The sequence below is a fragment of the Mauremys mutica genome, chromosome 1, assembly GCF_020497125.1.
Source record: "Mauremys mutica isolate MM-2020 ecotype Southern chromosome 1, ASM2049712v1, whole genome shotgun sequence".
Taxonomy (NCBI): Eukaryota; Metazoa; Chordata; order Testudines; family Geoemydidae; genus Mauremys; species Mauremys mutica.
Window position 1 is genome coordinate 8090079 of NC_059072.1, and position 19482 is coordinate 8109560.

The 19482-nt window shown below is 48.8% G+C and overlaps 1 protein-coding gene across 1 annotated transcript in view; it reads right to left on the minus strand.

Annotated features, from left to right (window-relative positions):
* LOC123344279 overlaps positions 1–14299 on the minus strand; it is a 40732-nt gene extending 26433 nt beyond the window's left edge. The window contains exons 1-7 of the mRNA XM_044980316.1: positions 14091–14299; positions 10479–10589; positions 8512–8701; positions 7274–7474; positions 5950–6227; positions 4834–4899; positions 3916–4081 (exon numbers count right to left, since the gene is read on the minus strand). Coding sequence (XP_044836251.1) covers positions 3916–4081; positions 4834–4899; positions 5950–6227; positions 7274–7474; positions 8512–8701; positions 10479–10589; positions 14091–14299 — 1221 coding nt within the window. The remainder of the gene's footprint in view (positions 1–3915; positions 4082–4833; positions 4900–5949; positions 6228–7273; positions 7475–8511; positions 8702–10478; positions 10590–14090) is intronic.
* Between the last annotated feature and the right edge of the window lie 5183 nt (positions 14300–19482).

The window sequence follows — 19482 nt, forward strand, 5'->3', positions numbered from 1 at the left end:
TGAGTTAACTAAGGTAGCTGTTGTGGGAACAATAGGAAGGACATGGGCTCTTTACAGACATCGTGTCTAACCTGATTTTGTTCCCCTAGTGAATCAAGGGTTTGCTTCTACCACTAGAGCTGTTTAACTTAATTACTGCCCCTTAGACCTTCAGCACTCACACGAGAAAGGAAAAAACTCCCTTCACGCTGGCATTGTAACTTGTCATAAGCTCCTTCTGCATCACAGAGGCTGCTCCCCTCCTGCCTTTTAGTACCATGGGAACTGCTGACTCCACACCACGTCATTCATTTACCTTCCCTCCATGAACACGTTCACCATCCCATGAAGCAGTGCGGTGTCCCATCTCTGTGAGAGTGGCATCCAGCTAACCCAGCCCTGTGCCTCTCTCTCCTCTCACTTCCTTCCTGCGCCCTTCTTAGCCTATCAGCTCAAGAATGATAATTGGCTCTTTAGCTCACCTAGCCCCTCCTCCACACCTGATTAGATAATTAACTTCAATTACCCCCATCAGCTTTCTCCAACTCCCCTGACAATTGCCCGCACTTTGTCACACCCTGACCCTTCTTCGATGTGAGGATGATGTCTGCCAAAGGGGTTCTGTAGTGGGGCGGTCACCCCGCTCTGGTCCTGAAAGGGTTAAAAGCCAGCCCTTGGAGAGGGCTGGGGCTGAGAGCCAATAAGAAGAGGCTGGGATGCAGCCAATCAGGGCCAGGCTGGGCCCTATAAAAGAGCTGCCGGACCAGACAGCGAACAGTCTCACTCCAGCCTTGGAGGGAGAAGGGCCTGGCTGCCTGGGAACACGGGGTACCTAGGGCAGAGCAGTGCTGTTGAAGGGCAAGAGGAGCTGGGGAGCTCCAGCCTGGCAACTCCCCAGGCTGAGGCCTTGTTTAAGGCCTAAGCAGGTACAGGGGCTGCAGAGGTGCAGCCCCCTTGCCAGTGATGAATGGCCATTACAGACTGCAGTGTGCCCCAGAGAACAGGGGCTAGATGATAACTGGCAGTAGCCTCTGAGGCAAGGTGGGCATAGGGGGAGGGAGTTCCCCTGGGAGGGGAGACCCAGCGAGTGGGGGTACTGCGGTGGGCAGAACCTCAAGATAAGGGGCACCAAGGTCTGGGAGGGACACAGGGCCTGAGGCAGGCAAGACACCAGCCAGCAGGAGGCGTGCCAAGTGCTGGAATGAGCTAATTCCCAGATGACCAGCAGGAGGCGTCATGCCGGTGAGTCAGCGACCTGCTACAGGTTCATTGGTGGGTTTTTAGGTGGCTGAGGAGCCCAATTCATGCCCTTCAGATTTTCCCACAGAAGTAACAGGTTTGATCATGGAGGAGACATAGTTGTTGGCTGCGTGTTGTGCCCTTTCTTTCCTCCTTTGTTGCTTCTCTGTCTCATGAGCAGGGCCGGCTCCAGACCCCAGCACGCCAAGCAGGCGCGTGGGGCGGCATTGTCCCGGCAGGGCAGCATTTGGCTCCGGCGGACCTTCCGCAGTTATGCCTGCGGGAGGTCCACCGGAGCTCATGAGTACCTCTGTTCTCCTCAAAGTGAGCCGTGGCTTGGCGTATGGTGCGGCACCACCGTGTACTGTTCCGTGCCAAGTCCTCCCCGTTTGTTGGGTTGATGCCTCCCTTTTCAAGGTGCACTTTCAATATGTCTTTGAAACGCTTCCACTGCCCTCCATGAGCCCTTCTTCCCTGACTTAACAGAAAGAAGAGCACTTGCTTCAGGAGGCGAGTGTCAGGCATACGCAGGCAGCGGCCAGCCCAGCGGAGTTGGTGTTTCATGACCTGCGCTTCTATACTGCTGATGTTGGCTGCAGAGAGAAAGCTGAAGTTAGTCGTCGGTCTTCCCAGTCGATCCTGAGAATCCTCCTGAGGCAGCGCTGCTGGAACCACTCCAGCCGCATGAGATGTCGTCTGTAGGTTACCCAGGTTTCACACCCATGGAGAAGGGTGGGGATGACAACTGCCTTGTAAACCAAGATCTTGGTGCCTGTTTGCAGATCCCTATGATTGAAGACTCATTTGAGTAGTCTTCCAAAGGATGTGCTGGCCCAGCGGATCCTGTATTTGATTTCTGTGTCAATGCTGGCTGTTTGGGAGAAGTGTCTGCCAAGATATGGAAAATTGTCCACATTTTCCAGGGGTTCTCTGCTGATGGTGATTTGTGGAGTGCGAAGAGTAGTTTGTGCAGATGAGGGCTGGTAAAGTACCTTGGTTTTCCCAATGTTGAGAGAGAGACCCAGGCTGTGATAGGCAGCTGCGAAAAGATTTAGAGCACTTTGCAGGTCGGCCTCTGTGTGTGCAAGGATGATGCAATCATCTGCATACTGCAGATCAGTGATGCCAGTTCTCGTGATCTTAGATTTTGTTTGGAGATGTTGAAGACTGGGGAGTTGGCCATCCATATGATAATCCCGATTCCATCAGAAAGGCAGTCACGGATGAGGATCAGGATCACAGCAAGGTAAATGGAGAAGAGTGTCGGAGCAATGACATAGCCCTGCTTGACACCAGTGTGCAGGATGAATGGTTTGGTCTTTGAGCCATTGCCCAGAATGGTGGCAGTCATCCCATCACAGAGTGGCCTGATGATGGAAATGAATTTCTGTGGACAGCCAAACCTACACAGCACCTTCCATAGGGCATCATGAATGATAGAGTCAAAGGCCTTGGTTAGGTCAATGAATGCCCGGAGCAGTTCCTTGTCTTGCTCTCTGTACTTCTCCTGAATCTGTCGGCACCACTCCTCGGCACCAAGACTGGTTTGATGAAAACAATGAGGAAATCCTAACATTCTGCAAGACCCTGCCAAAGTACAGGCTAACACACACCGACTGCCCAATATGCAGTGGCATAGGCGCTGGAACTAGGGATGCTGGAGGTGCTGCCACACCCCCTGGCTTGAAGTGGTTTCCGTCATATACAGTATTTAGTTTGGTTCAATGGCTCTCAGCACCCCCACTATACAAATTGTTCCAGCCCCTGTGCAGCAGAGACTCGTACAGTGCCCGTGATAAGGTGCAGACCTCAGACAGCAGGTTTAATTTAATAGGCAGCCGGTTTAAAACAAACAAAAGGAAATATTTCTTCACACAACGCACAGTTAACCTGTGGAACTCCTTGCCAGCAGATGTTGTGAAGGCCAAGACTATAAGAGGGTTCAAAAAAGAACTGAATAAGTTCATGGGGGATAGGTCCATCAATGGCTATTAGTCAGGATGGGCAGGGATGGTGTCCCTAGCCTCTGTTTGTCAGAAGCTGGGAATGAGTGACAGGGGATGGATCACTTGATGATTACCTGTTCTGTTCATTCCCTCTGGGGCACCTGGCATTGGCCACTGTTGGAAGACAGGATACTGGGCTAGATGGACCCAGGATGGCCGTTCTTATCTCACATAACTGGCAGGGAAAGGGTTAAAAATCTCCTTTCCCACACAGCAGAGAATTTTCCCCAATTGCCTGAGTTCACTGCAGCGATTGCCAGGGCACCCAGCCATCAGAGGAATGTGTCTGAGCTCAGTTTAGGCCAACTGGGACGTTAGGGAAGGGAAAGCGGGAACCCCAGAAGAGGGCGAGCATTTAGAAGTCACTGGGTGAAATCCTGGATCCTTTTATGTCAATGGCAAAACTCCCATTGACTTCAGTGGGGCCAGGATTTCACCCACTGTCTCTGCAGTGGACTGAGATGAGAAGTAGACCCCACTGTGGGGAGAATCCTTTTGCCCTCGTTTTAATTAGGAGCAGCTCTCTGCACTTCACCTGTTCTCTCACTCTCTCCTGCCCTTGCCAGCACCTGGTTATATTTTAGACACACAGAACTGTAAGACAATCAGAAGGAAACTTCTCTAATGGTCCCTTGAGCTGAGCCTGCAGCGTTTGACAGGCGCAACGATTGCTAACAATTACACTTCTTACTTCCTCAGGTTTGGTCAGCTCCTTGTAGGGTATATTGGCCGGCTTCCTTCTGCCATGCTGCCATCTCTCCCAGAACTTGGTGAACAGATACTTCTCCATGGCATTCGGGATCTCCTGAGGATTAACCAAGCCCTGGAAATCCTCAGATGGGAGAGCGTCGATGTACCTAGAGAGGGAGAAGGTTTGACGTTGCGTTAAAAGACTTTGTTTCCTCCTGCATCAGCTGAACACCCTAGCACCGATCCTGCATCACCCTAGCACAACCCAGGGAGGGCTGCTCCTTCATGCTGCAGTTTGCATTTTGGACACAATCTGTATGGCAAGATTCTAAGCTAAGTTGTTTTATTGCGATGGAGTAATAATGACATCGGTCTCGTGGTGCATCTGGGCCATAACTGCCTTCATCAAGCACCTCTTCACATAATGTCAGTTTGATATCCAGTGGGTCCTCTACAGTGGGATGGGATGGCTGATCTATCGTAGATGTTAGGGATGGAGAGACATATTCAGTGATCCAGTCCACGCTCCTGCCAGTGCAGGATTATACATCGTTCCCATCTCTTATGATTTCATCGAGTCCAGTGGCTATCTTGATATATCAATGCTATATAATAACATTACCTAGCTCTTATATAGCACTTTACAAAGGAGATCAGATGGGGAAATTGTGGCATGGTGAGGCAAAATGACTTGCCCAAGATCACCCAGCAGCAGACCTGAGAACAGAACCCATATCCCCTAAGTCCCAGTCCAGGGCGCTACCCACTAGGCCATGCTGTCTCCCATATGCAGCATGGAATAATATTTAAATACCAGAGGAGGATGTTGGTTCACTTCCAGTATGTGCGAAGAGCACTGTGTGGCTTCCTGGCCCCTGAGACTGATGAAATGCAGTCAGTATGACATGGCTCACGTTACCTTATGCAGCCATCCACTTCTGTTCTGAAGGTTTCTTCGTATTCTCTCAGCTCTTCCCGCAGGTCCCTGTCAGAGAGAGAGAGGGAAATCTTGCCCTACTGTGAACCATAGGGAGGATTTCTCAATAGGTTCAGCCTAGCTGGCAGTTGCGTGGCGAAGGGCCATGCTCGCATCTGACCAGCATGTTCGGATGACAACACCTGGGTGCCGTCCTGTGAGTTTGCATATCCAGGGCAGTATGTGAGGATTTAAAATGTAGGCGAGTCACATGGGGGAGTCCCCGCTGATGACACAAGATAAAAAGTGCCCACGCACTTACTGTACAGTAAATACCAGGCACATGCCCCTGTTCCTCCAGGGTTCTAGCCGTGCAGAATTGCTCCTATCGCTCCGTGTCAATTAACAGTGTCAACAAACATCCCCATCACTGCACAGCGTTAACAGTGGCAAATTCCCCCACATCTCCAGGAGCCTGGCCATGGAGCTGAGTATTATAGATGACCCCTTGCCATGTATAAATCTCATTCCCATGGTCAGAGAGACTGAAGTTGACCTCTGATCCCTCCAGGGGCGACAGATTCTTCCCGTCCCCTCCATGGCCCCGCCCCTGTCCCCTCCTCCTCCCTCTGAGGCCCCGCCCCCCAGCCAAGCCAGAAGCTGGATCTGGGCCAGGGAGCCCAGGCCCCTCCACCTGCCTGGGGGAAGGGGCGAGAGCAGCCCCCGGCCCATGTCCCCGCCCCCGTGTCCCTTGCCCAGGTCCACAGCTGCCCATGCGTCTCTTACCCCGATACAGCTCTGGCTTCCAGCCTGGGGGCGGGGCCTTGGGGGCCAAAGAGCTGCAGCCGGGCCATGGTAACAGGGCCCCGGGGGCAGGGACACGGGCCAGGAGCTGCTCTTGGGCTCCCCTGTCCCAGGCAGGTGGAGGGTCCCTGGCTCCTCACAGCTGCCCATGCTGGGATCCAGCTTCCGGCTTGGCCGGGGGGTGCGGTCTTGGGGGGAAGAGGAGGGGCAGGGGGCCAGGCTCGTGGCAAAAAGTGGGGGGGCCTTGGCCGCCCTGTTCCAGCATCCCTGGCCCTTACACTACCTAAACAAGGAGAAAGGCCATACACTCCTTACAGTATTCTGCTGTGCAAGTGATGTACAGCGTGCTCAGTGCTCTCCGTCTTACGCTGCAGTCTCTCCAGGAAGATCCTACTAGCTGATTTTTTCAGATCCTCCTTGGTTGGACCTGAGTCCATCGAACCGGCCACTGATTCTCTGAGTAGAGACCAGCTGAACAAAGACAAGGCTGAGCGGTGAGGTGGGTCCCTGAGAAGCGCGTGGTCCAGGGTCTCCACAGAAGTGGCCTGTTTGATTGCAGCGACGTAGCGGCTGTCCCGGGCCAGCGGGTTGCCCTTGTAAAGTCATTGTGGGGAAATAAAGCACAAGTCATTACTGACCCAACGGTTCCCTGGAGCAACATCCCCGACAACAGCAGAGGTATGGTGAGGCAGCTGTGCTGTTGTAGCACGGGAGCGTAGACACTTCCTACATCAATGGAAGGGGCTTTTCTGCCAAGTCTGCAGTAAATCCACCTCTCTGAGAGGCACCTCTTCTTCCATCGACCCAGCTGTGTCTACAGTCGGGGTTAGGGTGACCAGATGTCCCGATTTTATAGGGACAGTACCGATATTTGGGGCTTTTTCTTATATAGGGTCCTATTACCCCCCCCACCACCACACCCTCTGTCCCGATTGCTGTCTGGTCACCCTGGTCGGGATTAGGTTGACCTAATTACATGGTGCAAAACTTTCCATAGCCCTTCCCAATGTAGCTACGTCGATCTAATTTTTAGGTGTAGACCAGGCAGGAGTGCCTGGGGCCCATGGATCATGTTGATCCCCTGGTGCATTGGCGCAGACTCGGCACTCGATAGTCTAATAGCCCCCAGGCTGCAGTGCTAGAACCCGCAGACCAGCACGAGGGTGGGTGAATGGACTGGTTCAGTGCACAGCAATCCCTGGGGTGGCCCTCTACCAAGTGTGCAGGTTTTGTAGCCTAGTGTGAACTGGTGACTCCCAGATTTATACATAGATCTGTAATCGGAATGAGAATTGGCCAAGTTTCGTTCCCTTTATTCCAACCTCCCCATCCTGTGGACATTCGTATGTAAACGTATATGGAAATTAGAGGCAGCTGGTCAAGCAACCCCGATCTGAATGCCCCTGCCTTGTTAGTAATAGGTAAGGTAATAATTGGAGATATACCAATCTCCTAGAACTGGAAGGGATCTCAAAAGGTCATCGAGTCCAGCCCCCTGCCTTCACTAGCAGGACCAGTTTTTGCCCCAGATCCCTAAGTGGCCTCCTCAAGGACTGAATTCACAACCCTGGGTTTAGCAGGCCAATGCTCAAACCACGGAGCTATCCCTCCCCTACTTTATTGTAGGCCCCAAACTCACCTGGAGTTTGAGATGTCTCAGCCTGCGGAGTCCTCCAAGCACATGCAGGGCCTGCTGTAGGGAGCTGATCTCATTGCTGGCAGCATCCAGTACATTGAGAGCCAATGAGGAAGAAAGAGGCAGTAAGCTGGAAATCCGGTTCTTCTGGACATAGAGTTCACAGAGCTGGGGCAAATTCTGAATGCCTTCCAGAGACCTCAGCTATGGGGGGAACAGGAGGAGGAGGAAACAGTGACAAAGCAGGAAATGAGACAGGCTGGGGACCTCCCTACTTACCTGCCCCCAATGGTGCCACAAACTGTACCTCTAGACCAGGGGTCTCCAACCTTTTTACGCACAAAATCACTTTTTGAATTTAAGGGCAACCCAGGATCTACCCCGCCCCTTCCCCAAAGTCCCGCCCTGCTCATCCCATCCCCCCCACTTTCCATCACTCACTCTCCCCCACCCTCACTCACTTTCACCGGGCTGGGGTAGGGGTTAGGGTTCGAGAGGGGGTGTGGGCTCTGGGCTGGGGCCGTGGGGTTCACAGTGTGATAGGGGGCTCTGGGCTGAGCCTGGGGCAGAGAGTTGGGGTGCAGGCGGGGGTATGGCCATAGCTCCCCATTCTCGGCCAATGGGAGCTGCTGGGATGGTGCTTACAGGCAGGAGCAGCATGGCCTCCGGGGCTGCGGGGCCATGCTGGCCACTTCTGGAAGTGGCGTGGGGCCGGCCACTGTCTTAGCAGCAGCCCCACTGCACAGCCGGAGTTCGCGATCGACTGGGAAATCCTCCAGTATCGACCAGTCAATCGCGATCGACCGGTTGGTGAGCACTGCTCTAGACGGACTGTCCAGTGTCCTGGTCTCTTCTCCATCGCTTGGTCAGCGGTGGAGCCAGAAGTGGAATTCCTACCTCTCCTCTTGGTTGAGCAGAGGTTGTGGGAAGGAAGAGTCCAGTCACAGGCAAGGGAATAAACGGGGTGGTCTACACGCATCTTACTTAATACCAAGTCCCACACAACATAGTGCCTGCCCTGCTCAGCCCTGCTGCTGTCTTTTAGAGACTTAAAATCTATTCCTGACAACTTGTGATTGTTGAAGATCCCAAATCATTCTTTTCAAGAGAAGAGGTGTTAAACCCAGTGTCTTGACTAAAATTCCAGCTTGGGTAGAGGATCCCTAGGATTACCTTGAGTATGTAACCCATCTTTTCTGCCCATGTGCACACCACAGTGCGCTGCCACCGGTGGAAAATACCTTGTTGGAACCCAAGTGAAGCCGCGTCAGGTTGCTCAGGAGTGGCATGTCCCCCAGGGCTCTCACTTGATTGTGAGAAACATTCAGCACAGACAGGTGGATGCAGTTTTCTAAACTTCTCAGGTCTCTGAGTGCATTATGACTGAGGTTTAATACAACGAGGTTGGGAAGAACTTCAATCCCTCTGATGCTGGAGCCAAAGACAAAACAGTTGGGAAGGGTATTAGTAATAGGTAGAGCTCCTGAATAATACAGGTCAATGATGGAGGTAACTAACCAAACTCTGGAAACCAATGTTACTCGAACTTTTAGGGTTGAGGGACATCTGAACTCAGGTGCAGGATTTGCAAATGGCCTTTATGAAAGGTTCAACCAAAACCCCAGATCCACGCATCTGGGAGACAATCAGAATATTGCAGCTTAAATCCATCTCTAGTACATAAAGGTTTTGTGGCTTCCCTTCAAGTCACTATCCTATGGAACCCTCAAAAGGCAACAAGCTATATCTGGGGAGGATGCATGAAGTTTAATGAAGAATCCTCTCTATCTGATGCCTTGGTGCTGCAGTGAGTTAGTGTACTAGTCTTTCACCTGAGAGCAGTTCAAATCCAGCCTCAGATCATAACCATCATTAATGATCTGGAGGATGGCGTGGACTGCACCCTCAACAAGTTTGCAGATGACACTAAACTGGGAGGAGTGGTAGATACGCTGGAGGGTAGGGATAGGATACAGAGGGACCTAGACAAATTAGAGGATTGGTCCAAAAGAAATCTGATGAGGTTCAACAAGGACAAGTGCAGAGTCCTGCACTTAGGAAGGAAGAATCCCATGCACTGCTACAGACTAGAGACCAAATGGCTAAGCAGCAGTTCTGCAGAAAAGGACCTAGGGGTTACAGTGGACGAGAAGCTGGATATGAGTCAACAGTGTGCCCTTGGTGCCAAGAAGGCTAACAGCATTTTGGGCTGTATAAGTAGGGGCATTGCCTGCAGATCGAGGGACGTGATCATTCCCCTCTATTAGGCATTGGTGAGGCCTCATCTGGAGTTCTGTGTCCAGTTTTGGGCCCCACACTACAAGAAGGATGTGGAAAAATTGAAAAGAGTCCAGTGGAGGGAAACAAAAATGATTAGGGGGCTGAAGCACATGACTTATGAGGAGAGGCTGAGGGAACTGGGATTGTTTAGTCTGCAGAAGAGAAGAATGAGGTGGGATTTGACAGCTGCTTTCAACTACCTGAAGCGGGGGGGTTCCAAAAAGGATGGATCTAGACTGTTCTCAGTGGTACCAGATGACAGAACAAGGAGTAATGGTCTCAAGGGGGAGGTTTAGGTTGGACATTAGGAAAAACTTTTTCACTAGGAGGGTGGTGAAGTACTGGAATGGGTTCCCTAGGGAGGTGGTGGAATCTCCTTCCTTAGAGGTTTTTAAGGCCCAGCTTGACAAAGTCCTGGCTGGGATGATTTAGTTGGGGTTGGTCCTGCTTTGAGCAGGGGGTTGGACAGGATGACCTCTTGAGGTCCCTTCCAACCCTGATATTCTATGATTCTAAAGATGAATTTGATAGTTCCACTCATGGTCATTGCAGAGCCCTCATGACTAATGTTTTAGGAACGAGTAGCTCTCTCTGCTCAGAAATGGCTGCACTCATCCGGTTTGGAGTGAGATACCCAGACATGCCTTTGTGGTCCAGACTAGCACTGGCATACCAGAGTGGTGCATTTCGAGAGCGAGGTATTGACAGAGTTATGTGGTGCAGATCACAACTGAAATTTCAGAGGGATGCAGGCTACATATGAAGGTACACCAGCTGACCCAGGAGAGAAGAAACCTGCCAACATTTTGCCAGACCTAACAATCCCTCGCTTTCAGAGCTCTAATTAAAAAAAAATGCCTCCCCTCCTTTTTATGAAAAGAACATTTTCATGAGAGCACATCAATCACTTACACTATGTCATACTCACACGCCTAAAGCATTGAGGGATGCATCCAATTCAGAGAGATTCTCAAAAGGAAAAAGCGCTTCAGGCTGCAGTTCTTCCAGCTCATTTAAAGAGATGTCAAGTTTAACGATCCTAAGGAATGAGAGAGGGAGAAAAAAATCAAACTATTTCCAATCTCTGCCTCCTCCCCCTCCCCAAAAAAATGTCTGGAGTTTTTAGCTTCTGATGTAATCACCATGTTTGACAAGCAGCAACAGATAGAGGCAGTTTCAACACTAGCACTGCCTGGTTAGAGGAGCTGTATATTGGAAACCACCCAAAATAATACTCTTTAGAAAAATGAGGGCTTAAAAAGTGACATGAATGAGAGAGCCAGAGCCTCGGCCGATGTAAATCAAGGTAGTACCATGTATCTCATATTCATTAATGGAGTTAAACACCAACTTACACCAGCTGGGGATCTGGTGCACGGTGTGTCTAGAAAACAACTGCATGTGACAACGCAGCTTGTGCACCTTTGGGGGGAAAAAAATCAAATGTTTGAGGCAGTCGGTATATCAGCCGGTTTGTTCAAACAAGTGATTGTTTGTGAAATGCACAGGATTAAGGGAAGACACGCAAGGACTGGAATCCGTGGAGGGAGAAGTTACAAGATGTTTAGCAAATAATAATGGAAACCACTGAAAAATACACAAAAAAGGTTGGGGAAGGAATTCTCTGTGGAGCTGGAATGTGACAACACATGTAGAGAATATCTCTGGCTAGCTCATCTAAAAATATATCACTGGTTTTAAAAAAACTAAGTCATGGGGGTGCCATTAAGAAAAATCTCCGGGTAGATGTCCTTCCAGTCACAGAAGTCCCAATGCTTTGGGTATTTCCAACTAGGCAGGAGAAAGCAGAGTGATTCTCTAGGTGTGAAGCACCTGTGGTCTGGAGAACTCTTCCTGGTAATAATCCCCAGAATGAAATACATGGAGGTGCAAGCGATTGGGAATGATGGCATTGGCAGCAGGATAGTTCCACGAAGGGATTTCTCTTTCAGCCCATACACTGAAAACATTCGAGAACAGACTAGGTCATATACTGCAGGCAGGACTTCTGGCTGGATGCCTCAACAAGTCTTTGCTATTGATAATATCTCTTTGGAAAGTACATGGCTAAAAATTCTTCCCAGGTGTTTGTCATACGCACCCCTTTGGAAACTTCGTAATTGTGTTCCCCTACTTCCTGTGCAAATACTGTGGGTTGTTCTTGTGCGTTGAGATCCTAGAAAAATCCAGCATAGGGGCCAGCAAATAGGACACTGAACTGGGATGCAGAAGACCTAGATCTTTTTCTTAGCTCCGCCACTGACCCACTGGGTGACCTTGGGTGAATTTTTTCCCCTTCCTGCATCTTAGTTTTCCCCTCTGTAAAATGCAGTTAATGATATTTACTAGCCTGTGTAAAGGAGTTTTAAAATCTATGGATGAAAAATGCTATATGGGGCCCAGGCCTCACTAGGATTTAGTGTTGTCCTGGTTTTTCTAGAGTGCCCCACAGTGTAGCATCTAAGCACTATTTCTGAGCAAAGAACTATTGATGCTTTTGCCATCAAAGAACCCAGCGATAAACCCAGAAGATAACGCACATCCCTTCCCAACACATCGGTGCTGACGTTTATGCAAGGTCTTAAATCTCTTCTTTACCTTTCAGGAAACTCAGTCACTGGGAATGATTGTCTGGAAAAGAAAAAGAAGCCAGGTCTGATCGTCAGGGTGGCCTGATATTGGAGGGGCTCTTTATTGTATCTACCGATATGCTCATGTTTAATGTACTCAGCCTGCCTTTAGTGGGATCAACCAGCAGCCTTGGAAACAGACAGGACGAGACCAGAGGGGAGGCAGGCAAAGGACCCAGGTGAGCTACCTGGACAGTTGAACCAATAAGTGCAGGTCCTGGGACTGATATCAGATAGTGGATAGAGGTCTTGAGGGGGTCTTTAAAGGGTTAATCCTGGGTGCCTCCACCCTCTGTTACTAGCATGAGGACCCCATCGACCTCACTCCTTAAACAGCATGCCTAAGACTCGCCCTCCTAGATTGAGCACCCCAGACCCTCTTAGTCAGTGGGCGAGAGGGCCTGAGGCTAGGAATGGTGCCAGCACGGTGTATGCCCTCATGGTGTTTGCCCCTCATAAGCTAAGAGGGGCATAACACCATGAATACAGTTGATGGTATCATAGATGCTCGTAATAAACCTGGCGTAGGCTATGTCACCTAGAGGGAAGGAGGGGTGCTCTGAAACGTAGAGGGAGAACGCCCTGGGAGGGTACACAAGATGGGGATAGGGAGAGGTGACAAAGCCCCTCTCATGTCCTCTTGGCCCCATGCCCAATAGCCAGCAATAGCGTGGCTGGGGAGCTGCAGGCCCTGCTCCCTCCTAGCAACCCCACGGTTGCCTCCTGCCTGAAAGTGGGCAGGGTGAAAGGTGGGACACGGTCCCACCTCCCTTCTATCAGGGCTGGCCAGGAGCGACGGGAGGAGCAAGCGGCGCCCTCTCCAAGGAGGGCGTAACTATCACACTGGTGAATGCCACCCCAGAGCATAAGAACATAAGAACATAAGAAAGGCCGTACCGGGTCAGACCAAAGGTCCATCTAGCCCAGTATCCTGTCTACCGACAGTGGCCAATGCCAGGTGCCCCAGAGGGAGTGAATCTAACAGGCAATGATCAAGTGATCTCTCTCCTGCCATCCATCTCCATCCTCTGACGAACAGAGGCTAGGGACACCATTCTTACCCATTCTGGCTAATAGCCATTTATGGACTTAGCCACCATGAATTTATCCAGTCCCCTTTTAAACATTGTTATAGTCCTAGCCTTCACAACCTCCTCAGGTAAGGAGTTCCACAAGTTGACTGTGCGCTGCGTGAAGAAGAACTTCCTTTTATTTGTTTTAAACCTGCTGCCTATTAATTTCATTTGGTGAACCCTAGTTCTTGTATTATGGGAATAAGTAAATAACTTTTCCTTATCCACTTTCTCAACATCACTCATGATTTTATATACCTCTATCATATCCCCCCTTAGTCTTCTCTTTTCCAAGCTGAAGAGTCCTAGCCTCTTTAATCTTTCCTCGTATGGGACCCTCTCTAAACCCCTAATCTTTTTAGTTGCTCTTTTCTGAACCTTTTCTAGTGCTAGAATATCTTTTTTGAGGTGAGGAGACCACATCTGTATACAGTATTCGAGATGTGGGCGTACCATGGATTTATATAATGGCAATAATATATTCTCAGTCTTATTCTCTATCCCCTTTTTAATGATTCCTAACATCCTGTTTGCTTTTTTGACCGCCTCTGCACACTGCGTGGACATCTTCAGAGAACTATCCACGATGACTCCAAGATCTTTTTCCTGACTCGTTGTAGCCCCTGGGGGAATTGAATCAGCAGCAGTTCTTAGTGGCCTACGACCCAGCCCGTGTGCAGCTCCACACCCACGCCCGAGCTCGCCAAGAACTGACTCCCTCCTTAGAGCTTCCACAATCGGGTTTAAATCGGGTTTTCTCATGGTCAGTTACTTCCCCTTTTCAGACTGGGCCGGATGGGTTTCTCTTTCCTTTTGTTGTTAGAGTCGCCCTCTTACCTGGGGTTCACTGATCCGAATTCAAAGGCGAAGGCCAGTCCTTTGAGCCGGGACATCTTCATATCAAGACAGTAGTGAGGCCCAGGTCCTTTGACATTCCAGATAAAAGGGAGCGGGTCAATCACCATGGCCCGATCCTCAACAAACTGCCGGTTCATCCTCTCACCCGTCTTTGAGAACACCTTGAACACAGCGCCACAGGCAGACATAGGTTAGAGAGAAGCATGGCTCTCTGGTTTTGGATCTCCTTACTGGAACAAATACTATAGAAAGACTCCACAGCACTGCAGTGGTGGCCCTGTAGTCATCGACAGTATGTCAGACTATTTTGCTTGCAGGGATGCTGCCGCCTTAAGAGGAACAGAGCGGGGCAGAGCTGGTTGGGAGAGGCAATGATACTGTAGTATGTTTTTCAGCCACTAGATGGCTCTGTGTGATGTATATAGGTCCAGACAGGTTGCAGATCCTGGTCAACAAAGGCAAGACAAGCCAGAGCACAAGTTGTGTGGAAGCCCATTTGTTAGTGTCTGCAGTTATGGTGATTTTGTGTAACAACTGCCTCCTTTTTACAAATGACTGTGATTCAATATACGCTGATGCAAGGGGGAAGGAAGACAGGAAGGAGGGGGCTGCTAACATGTGGGAACCAGGGTGCTGGGAGTTGGTGCTTCTGTGCTGAATTGACTGCGAGCTGCCATTTATATAGCTGTGATGCTGTAAAGTTTTAGCTTGCTGCGTACTGCACCTTTATATGTCAAAGGTATCTTCATGAGATGAGAGCAGAGTTCATCGCCTCAGAGCTGATTAAATTAAGTGTGGTCTATTGGCAGAGCTGCATTTGGGATATCTGCACAGTATCTGTGTGATGACTGCCAACTTGACTGATGCACCAGGGACTGAACCGGGAACTTCCAGAGCTAAACTACGAGCTGCTACACTCAGATCCCTTGTGGATCAGGCACAAAGGGGGAATCTACGACACGTCAGTGGGTTACAGCTGTCACACCATGCCTGGCATGATCAGCCTTTCACTAGCATGTGCCAGATGCATATCGACAATGAGAGGTGAAAGTATCTGAAACTGAATGGTTTATTAAGAACTCAGAAAATGGTCCCATTCCTAGAGAAAATAGCCACCTTTTAAAAAAGGTTTTCCTCAAAAATGCATTCCTTTCACAATGAAAAGCAGCCTGTTCCCAAATACAAATGGGCACGCTCCCATCAAAAGGCAGCTCTGGGCATTCAGATTTGAAATGTGTACACGTTTACAATTCAAAATTTTGCAGCTCTTCAGGATGCTAAAAAAACAGCTATTTTGTCACATTTTGGAAAACCCAAAGAGCTCAAAACTGTCTCCTGAAATGAAACCTCAAGATTTTTCCATGCAAAAATTTGTAGATAACGTCACACCAGTTTTGCACGTCTTGACCAGACTTATCACCTCTTCACCACACCCACTGTAAATCGATCTAAGTTACGACGACTTAAGTTACATAACTTAACGTAATTTAACTAGCGTAACTCAGATTGACTTACCTCGTTAGTATAGACCAGGCCTGTGTGTTGGAAATAATGTTAAAGCCGCTAATTAAAAGGAGAGAAGCAAAATTCATTGTACTACATGAGCCCATTGTTCTTAAGCATTAACACATGGGAGACCTCACCAATGTGGGTCTTAGGCACAGCTAAAGAAAGGAGAATGCAGTAAGTCAACACAAAACCCCTGGCACCAGCAGAGCAAGTTGGCAACCTTGCTCTGAAGTGTATTTCAGAAGGAGTCTTAATGCCACAGGGCTCTAGTCAACTGGAGAAGGGCTGTACATTCCTGTTAGAAGGGAGCTACCAGCCTGTTACAGGCAGGAAAAGGCCTCCTACTGTTTTAACAAGCTGAAAGCAAGCAACTGCCTTTTATCTCAAAGATCTCTGCAAAAAGTTAGAATAATTCAGTCCCTTCAACCTAGCACCTTCTACACTTTCACACTCCTGAGTGATGTCATTAAACCAACCTCATTTTCTAGTGTACACCAGACATCAGATTCAATACCTCGATTGTAACCTCATTGGGGCGGGGACCATATGGGAACCATGTGGGAACCCTACCACAATGGGGTTCTGGCCCATGACTGGGGTTCCTGGGCACTGCCATAAGACAAATTTTAAATCCATTTAGTTCCTCAGATTGGAATTTAAGATCTCTCATTGTCAAATACTTCTTTAGAGTTTTGTGAGCCTGAGAAAGGCCCCAGAACAGTGTCTATTTAAAAAGCAGGGAATAAACTACCATTCCGAGTTCTAGGTGTCAGTGAACCTTGTTCATGCTTGTAATAGGCTTGGAAGGATTCGATTATTTTTTTAAATCAGTAAATGTCAATAAACATCAATTTCACTGCAAACACACAAACCCCCACAAAATATTTCCATAGACAATAATCAAAATGTACAGAGCGGCAAAGTAAGAAAAATGCTGCTTGAGAAATTATTAGAGTTTGATTTAAGGGTGTATATTTGACACAGGGCCGCGACAATTTGCATTTGAGCCGTTATAAAGCTTTAGCTGATTGAATCTCAACATCTACTGTCATTAAATAATTGTCTGAGTTCCTATAATTTTCCATAACTGTGAAAATTTAAATTGATAAAAAATGGGGGGGGAATGTTTAAAACCCATAATTTTGAGCAACTGAAAATTCAAATGGATAAACAAATGCTTAAAATAAACATTGATGTTATCCATTAAAATCACACAAAAATAACCATCGAATTCTGCCAAGTCTAGCTATTAAAATGGCACCAAATCATCCATGAAGCCAGAGCACACACGTTAGTGACCACAACAAAGTAAGACCAGTCCTGCTCCAGTGAAGGTCATGGGAGGTTTGCCTCTGGCTTCAGTGGGTGCAGGACCAGACCAAAAGGGAAAGAAGGAAGACCCGGAGCAGACCCCTCGCCGCTGAAATGCCGCCGAAGCCCCGGGCCACCGCCAAGTATTCCAATCGGGCCCCATGGGTCATAAATCCGGCCCTGGGAGGCAGAGAGAGATTTAAACAAATCTTAGGGTGATGATCTTTTTAAATGAAATGTTGTCAGTACTGGTGAAAGGTGACGGACTGACTGTCTGGGAACAGAAGCCTTCATAGGTAGAAGTCAGGCAAAGATATCGCAAGCTTCATTCACAGTGTCCAGAGATTTCGATCCTTAGGGTATGTCTATACTGCAAACAGAGGAGTGACTCTAGCATGGAGCTAGCTTTGATCTAGCTAGCTTGAGTAACGATCTCAGGGAAGTCACAGCAGCAGGTGACCTGCCTGAGCACATCCCAGGTACATCTCCGTTGCATTTTAAAACGTGTGGTTGCAAGTCTCAGAGCTCAGGTCTACTGACTCAGGCTCACAGGGTTCATGCTGTGGCGCTAAAAATAGCTACACAGATATTGCAGCTCGGACTCCAGAGCCTGAGAAGTGCGGAATTGGCTTCGCTGCTGTTGTTACTTCAGCAAGCTAGATTAAAGCTAGCTCAGGTACGTCTACACATGCTGCAGCCACACCCCGACTGCAGTGTAGACATACCTCTAGTCATAGGCGCCGACTCCATGGGTGCTCCGGGGCTGGAGCACCCACGGAAAAAAAATGGTGGGTGCTCAGCACCCACCGGCAGCTCCCCATGGCCCCGCCCCGCCCCCCTGCTCCAGCTTGCCTCTAGACTCTTTGTTCAGACTGCTCAGAAGGATAAAGGCCATTTGCTAGGGTAGATTTTGTGATGATGTGAACACCTGTTTGCTGGGCACTGGACTAAGGACCATAACTTTGTTTATATAGACCACTGCTGTGAACTGTCAGCTGATAATGATTTTTGGCTGCAGCTGAGCAACAGAGAGGTAAAGGGCTCTATTTCTCTTCATTATTCTCCTGAGCCAGGCAGTTCCCCAACCCCTCCCTCCCACAAAAGAATTTCATCTTGTAACTGAAATGTTGGAAGGGACTTTGAAAGTGCTTGCCAGCCAGATGAGGGTAACTTTCCCCGGGTGCCAAGCAATAAGAAAATGGTCAGATATTTTATGAGCCGAGACTTTATTTTTATTGTTACGCTGGAGTGGTTCAAAAGAAGCAATTTGTTCTGCGGCAACGCACTCAGGAAGTGAGGGGCAGCAGATTTATGGTGGGGGAGAAAACTTTGAAGCGAGGAGGAAGTGACCAGAAAGAGAACAAGGATAACCGAACACAAGTCTGCAAGAGGTTATTAATGACAGGAAGAGAGATCGATCATTCTGACCCGCACAACAGTTGAGGAATCGCAGGTACAAAGTCCTGGACACACTAAAACGCTCCAGTGAGTGAGACTATTTTTCTTTGTTCGCTGCTATTGAGCTGTGTTGCTTTTTAATCATATATAAACGAATAACAGAGGGCCTGACCCAAAGCTAAATGAAATCAATGGGATCTTTTGTATCAACTTCAATAGGTTTTTGGATCAGGCCCTGTGATCCTAAGAATGCCTTTATGCCAACTGGCAAAGGGCCCACCTACCACACTGTTGTCAAAATCTTTAGCCAAACAATGTCTCGTAAGGTATCATTTAAAAACTGGTGAACCGCTATCACGACTATCACACTCTGATGTATGCACAGCTTGTGTGTAAAGAGTTAGGTACGCATGCTGGAAATATGTTCTTAAAAGATGAGTTGTGGAGGCAGCTGATAAACAAGCCCACCCTAGGCAAAGGAATGTGGATTTACCCGTCTGCCTGGATCAGGCTAACAAGCAAAGGACAACACAAGTACATTTGCATCTCAAGTCACCAAAGTGATCAAGCCAATCGAAAAAGCAAATTGAACAGTGGATGAAGGAGGAGCTTGGCGCTTGCAACCCGGAGAACAAGCAGCCAGGGAGAGGAACTCTGTCTGGGTTTACTTTTCAAAAAGAGAGAGAAGAGGGATTCCTTTGTTACCCATCACTTAGGGGACAAAGGGAACAGAACCCTCTGATTCTGTGAATGGTGGGTCGCCCTGCCTACGGGGCTGGAGCTGCTGGTAGCTTGATGTAAGTGAGAAAGCTGCTTAGGCAAAGCTTGCAGCTTCCTAAAGTTACGTTTTAGTCAATAAGAAGCGTGCTGTGTTTGTTTTGCTTGTAACCAGACCTGTCTCTTTTTCTCCTGCTGAGTACCACTTAAATCTCTGTTCTTGATTAATATACTGTATGCTAAGTTTTACAATAAACCCTCTCGGTGCTGTGTATTAAAGTGAAGTGTGGGTCCTCAGCTGAGCCAACAAGCTGGTGTGTGCACAGTCTCTTTGGAGAGAAAATTGTGACAAAAACAAAACAAAAAAATGGTTTAAAACTGAACATTCTGATTTGGACATGCCCCTGCAGAGCTCCGTGGGAGTGGTAATTCAGCT